This window comes from Lactuca virosa, chromosome 4, assembly GCF_052849685.1.
Source record: "Lactuca virosa cultivar CGN04683 chromosome 4, Lactuca_virosa_CGN04683_v6, whole genome shotgun sequence".
NCBI lineage: Eukaryota > Viridiplantae > Streptophyta > Magnoliopsida > Asterales > Asteraceae > Lactuca > Lactuca virosa.
The window spans coordinates 420,360,955-420,367,135 of record NC_136429.1 but is presented as its reverse complement, the minus strand read 5'-3'; the positions used below and the strand labels follow the sequence as shown (position 1 = coordinate 420,367,135).

General features: G+C 41.6%; 1 protein-coding gene across 1 annotated transcript; it reads left to right on the top strand.

Moving 5' to 3' along the window:
• Nucleotides 1-234: 234 nt before the first annotated feature.
• AS1 (myb-like HTH transcriptional regulator family protein) lies at nucleotides 235-1,636 on the top strand. Its single transcript, XM_079046075.1, has one exon. The coding sequence runs from the start codon at nucleotides 345-347 to the stop codon at nucleotides 1,509-1,511; it is 1,167 nt and encodes a 388-aa protein (XP_078902201.1). The 5' UTR covers nucleotides 235-344; the 3' UTR covers nucleotides 1,512-1,636.
• Nucleotides 1,637-6,181: the final 4,545 nt, after the last annotated feature.

The following is a 6,181-nucleotide window of genomic DNA, read 5'->3' as shown; positions in this document are numbered from 1 at the left end:
AAAGTAGAAGTAAAAAAATATATATGTAAAAAGATTGAAGTGTATGTTTGCATGATAAAAATGATAATAAATAATAAATAAATATAAATATTAATCATATAATAAGAATAGTGAAAATATGAAATGACTAAACCAGCGCGTGCATGCCAACAAGTCCCCTCCTATCATCTGATCCATGTATTGTCACTGTCGTCCCCCCACCACCACCCTCCCCTTCAGCTTTTATATCTCCGATCCCCATTCCCACCACATTCCATCCTCTTTCTCTCTCTCCCCATGTGCATCTGCTAGTTCAATTCACCACTACTTTCTCCTCCCCCCTTCACCGGAGCTATGGTGATGCGATGAAGGAGCGTCAACGATGGCAGCCTGAAGAAGACGCTCTCCTCCGTGCTTACGTTAACCAGTACGGCCCTCGAGAATGGAATCTCATCTCTCAACGCATGTCCAAACCCTTAGATCGTGATCCCAAATCGTGTCTCGAGCGTTGGAAGAATTATCTCAAACCCGGAATCAAAAAAGGATCGCTTACACCACAAGAACAGACACTGGTGATTTCACTTCAGGCGAAGTACGGAAACAAGTGGAAAAAGATCGCCTCCGAAGTCCCCGGCCGAACAGCTAAGCGCTTAGGAAAGTGGTGGGAGGTTTTCAAGGAAAAACAAATCAAACAGCAGATTCAGAATAATAAGAAGTCCGGATCGTCGACTTCGAATCCGCCGCCGCCGCCGCCGTCTGTGGCGGTTGTTTCCGGTTGCTGTGGTTCGCCGGAAAAAGCTATCCAAGGTACGTACGATCATATACTGGAGACTTTCGCAGAGAAGTACGTGCAACCGTACTTGAAACCAGCTCCGGTGGTGATGCCAAATCTGAACTCACCGATTCTTTCACTCGGTTCCGGTTCAAATCCGACACCCGACCCGAATGTTACAGCGCCAATGTTACCACCATGGATGAATAACAACAATACGACGTCCTGCTTAACATCGTCTTCTTCCTCAAAGTCAACAACGCCATCTCCATCGGTGAGCCTCACCCTCTCCCCCTCCGAACCGGTGGTTCTTGACCCGGTTCACTCCGACCACCCACTCAACACCCGGTTTTTCCCGGTTCAACAAGTGGGTACATTGGTTCAGTGCTGTAAAGAGGTGGAGGAAGCAAAGCAAAACTGGGTTCAACACAAGAAGGAGGCGACATGGCGGCTGAGCCGGCTGGAACAGCAGTTAGAAGCGGAGAAAAGCCGGAAGAGAAGAGAGAAGATGGAGGAGATAGAAGCAAAGATACGGTGTCTGAGGGAGGAGGAGACGGCGGCGTTAGGGCGGATGGAGAGTGAGTACAGAGAACAGTTGAATGCGTTGCAGAGGGATGCAGAAGGGAAAGAAGTGAAGTTAATGGAATCATGGAGTAATAAGCAAATGAAGTTGAGTAAGCTTGTTGAACAGATTAATGGCGGATTAATTCAACATCAACATATGATTAGTGGAACTAATCATCATCATGGTTTAAGTTAAAATAAGACTGAGTTCCATTTGTTGGAGAAATTTGAGTGTTCATCAATGGAGTTCTTTTAGTGTGTTTTATGAAATGTAATGAAGGGATAATTATTAGCAAGTAATCTTAATTTCATATTGTCTTCTATAGTTACTTTTTAGATTCATTGTTTCTAGTATTTTGGCTTGAAGGATGATGTGGTTCTTTCATAAAAATGTCCTAATCAAATTTGGAAATTGAATCTCCTATACATATATAACGGCAACGAATGGTCTTTTAAATATATTACCAAGGAATGATGAATGAATTGACTCCACCCTTTATTAAGAAAAGATATATAATTGTTTAAAAACCTTTTAAGAAATATTTTATTTCATGACATAATATTTAAACAAAACTACAAAAATAAACTACAAAAATGGTGCTTGTGGTATGTATTTTTTTTGAGGGTTTAGTCTAAGCCTCGATTGTTTTGGTTTTATGGTCCTTGTGGACTAGTTGGTTGTAGATTTGGTCCCTCGATTAACTGAAATGATGTTTAATCTAAACCTCGATTTTTTTGGCTTCATGATTTTTTTGACCTAATTTGGTTGCAGATTCGGTCTCTCGATAACTGAAATGACTGTAATACCCCTGAGGTATTTTTATTTTCTATTTTTCTTTTATTTTTTCTAAAATTCTAATACTTATTTATTTATTTTAATAATTAAAAAATGAGAAGCGGTCTCTCTCTCTCTCTCTCTCTCTCTCTCTCTCTCTCTCTCTCTCTCTCTCTCTCTCTCTCTCTCTCTCTCTCTCTCTCTCTCTCTCTCTCTCTCTCTCTCTCTCTCTCTCTCTCTCTCTCAACATACACAACATACATATACATCTCTTTGTAATACACCAATAACACAAAATAAAAAACAAATAAAGCATAGAATGCAAAGATGTAGATTCATATGAACCAGATGTAGAAAATAAACAATGAAAACAAATTCTTAAGACCATACGAACCTGATTTCACACACATACACACAATGATAAACACAATGTAGAAAATCAAAATGTAAACTAAACCCACAAATCAAATTGTAGAATATATATATATATATATATATATATATATATATATATATATATATATATATATATATATATATATAGTAAACCCAGAAGTCAGTAACATGTTTGCTTTGTTTAAACCCAAAAAAAATTCAAAAACTTTCAGAAACTTAGAACACATCCTCAACGAGTTTGCTTCAAAAACTCTAAATCGGTACCGAAACCAAAAACATGTTACTTTAATCTCTGGTGTGCGATGATGACTAACAATAAGAAGTCGAAGATGGAGACATGGCGTATGAGCAAGTTTTTTTCTCATCTCACCAAAAACTCTCCCTAATTTGATGTATGTTGCAGGTGTGTGACGGTGACTAACAATCAGAGGTCTAATTTTGGTGGTGAGAGTGTGAGTTGAAGAATATGGGAATGAGAAATTGAACTGTTTCTTGAGGTTTTTAAGATCGGCGGTGAAAGTGAGGTTTTTCAGATCGGCTGTAAAGGTGAGGTTTTTCAGATCCGCAACAAAGGTTTTAGGTTTTTCGATCAACGACTGTGAATATTCTTTGGGTAGGTGATGACTTCGGTGAATGAGAGATGCTTCAGATCTGGCGATGGAGTGGGATGTTCTTGAGTGGCAGAAAAATCTTGTTGGAGATGGAGGTGGTAGACGTTGGTGGTGACGAACGGTGGTCAAAATCGATGGTTATGGGGTATGTGTTTTGAAGATCGAACTCAGAAGATGTTCTTGAGAATATGATTTTGAGAAGATGTTCTTCAATTATTGAGTGTTTATCAAACATAACCTGAGAGATAGAGAGAGGGAGAAGGAGAGAAAGAGAGAGAGAGAGAGAGAGAGAGAGAGAGAGGTGGGCTTCGTGTTTTTTATTAATAAAACTTTATATTAAATAGAAAAAATATTTAAAAAAAATATATCAGAAGGGCATTTTAGTCTTTTCAATTTTCTAAGGGACCAAAATCACAAACAAACATGGTCAAAAGGACCATGAAGCCAAAAAAGTCGAAGTTTGGACTAAACCATGAAAAAAATACATACCACAAGGACTATTTTTGCAATTTTGTCTAATATTTATTTTCATTATGTTTACCAAGATAACTATTCATAATAATATTTATTTTTATTATGTTTACCAAGATAACTATTCATAATATGTTTTTAACATTTTGTCCATCCTTTAGATAAAATGTGAAACATCCTAAAAATACAGTCCAAAAATTTCGTTTTAAACCATTAATAAAACCCATGAATATCAAACATCATATAAAAACATAAGTCCTGTAATTCAAAAATATCATAATATATGTCAATGTATCAAAATCATATATCAAATATCGGAGTGAATAATCCCAGGCTAAAAGCTATGGTATGTGCCATGCCATCAACCCGAACCCTTCCCTTTGTTAGTGGAAGTAGCTGAAACCAAAACTGAAAACCGTAAGCACGAAGCTTAGTGAGCTCCCCAAACTACCACATACCATACACATAACATATAACATAACTTTGGGACTCCGCCCAGCTGCATCGGGACGAACCCGACATCGGCTTACCCGGCATCGGGCTCCGCCCGACATCGGGCTTACCCCGGCATCAGACCGCGTCTGGCATTCGACCTCGTCGGGCATCGGGCTTGCCCCGACATACATAGAACATATCATATAACATAGGCACATAACATAAGCATATAAACATTCTTTGGGCTTGCCCCGATATCAGACCGAAGTCCGGAACATATAACACATAACGTATAAGCTAAACATTCATCGGGGCTTGCCCCGGCATCGGACCGTAGCCCGGAACACATAACACATAACATATAAGCTAACATGCATCGGGCTTGCCCCGGCATCGGGCCGAAACCCGAAACCCGGAACACATAACACATAACATGCAAGAATCACAAAGACATCAAGCACACATAAACGCTCCTCAGGACCGCCCCGGCATCGGACCGTAGCCCGGAACTACTAACATCTAAACGGGCCGGCATTGTGGCCTTAGACCCGTTCCTACTGGAGAAAACTCACCTTACATTGCTGAAGTCCCGCAGACAAAACTCTAGCTGTTGGATGACAGATTCGTGAATTGTCAACATCAAAATAACACCCAATTAATAATTGGGTTCCAATAAATAACCATAAGTCTACGCTTGGGGTAAAATACTACTTTACCCCCATCTTAGCTTGATTCAAGCTCAAGGACCAATCCAAATGCCCAAAAGTCAAACTATGAACCAAAGCCCAACATATGGCCCAATTTTCCAAATTGGGCCCAAACCTTTTCATGGTCTTACCCTAAGGCCCAACCATTTATCCCAGTCCAAACATGTGGCATTCCAATGGTCCAATGTCTCATAATCATCAAGGCCCGGTTATGGCCCATCTATGGCCTAATTTTCCCATTTAGGCCCAAGCCGGTCCAATGTGCCTTATCCTAAAGCCCAATTAGATATTCTAGTCCATATACTTGCTCTTGGATGGCCCATCAATAGACCAATCACCAAAACCCAATAGTAAGGCCCAATTCAAAATTAGGGTTTCTCACATGAAATGATGATTAGGGTTAAGTGTTCCTACTTAACCCATTAAGGACTTAATCCATTAAGTCTGTCACTCTACTAGATAAATCATATGGTGTGGTAGGGCTTAATACATAATCCCAATCCGGTTGTCCAAAATGCGACTCCCGACAACCCAAAGCCATATATCCAAAATTAGGGTTTTCTAAACCCTAATTAGGGTTTCCAACCCATCACAACCCAATTAGGCCCAAAAGCTATGTCCTTAGGCCCATTAGGGTTTCATTAGGTCAATTAAGGTTTTCTTAAGTCGGGAACCACCCACTACCACCTCAGGTAGTCGTGGTCAACGGCGGCAGCTACCACCTCACGGTGGTGGTTATGGTTCTAGTCCCATTATGTCCAAGCATCACAAAAGCAAACTAACACAAGCTAAAGCACACCGCCACCCAACCTGGAGGCTGGTGGCGGAAGGAGGCCGCAGCCACCACCTTACGGTGGTGGTTATGAGTTTTCTTCGATTACACTAACCACTAATTACAATTTTTACAATGCATTAATCCAAAGTAAACACACACACAACAAGGTAATCACACACATACACAACCACCCTTATGGTGGCCGGCGGTGGTACATGGTGGCAGCCACCACCTCATGGTGGTGGTGGTGGCTTTTCTCATGAAATCCGGCCAACAAACGACCACACACACATGCTCTGGTTGCAAAAAGGAACCAGCCACCCACCTGGTGGCGTATGGCGGACCGGCAGTGACAGCAGCACCTACTATCGCCGATGTCAGCGGCGGATGGAGCTCGAAGGCGGTCACAACAGCGGCTAACGGCGGCAGTGGATTGCCCCTCTTCATTCCCGACGTCCTACCGTTGGTCTTCTTCCTCCGTCACAACAGAAACGGCGCCAACCTGGTCTTCAACGGAAACGGGCAGCGGCGGTTCGATGGCAATGAAACAATAGCAAAGAACGTCTTCGTCGGTAGGTAGGATGGTCGCGCTGGTTGGTTTGTGACCTCAACAAAAGTGGTGGTGACACCGGAGATCGTAGAAGCGGAGGTGGCGGCAACAACACTTGGTGAAACAGTCGCATGGAGGCGATGGCA

Excerpts from the sequence above, each read along its gene's own strand:
- AS1 (XM_079046075.1), top strand. The coding sequence starts at position 345 with ATGAAGGAGCGTCAACGATGGCAGCCTGAAGAAGACGCTCTCCTCCGT.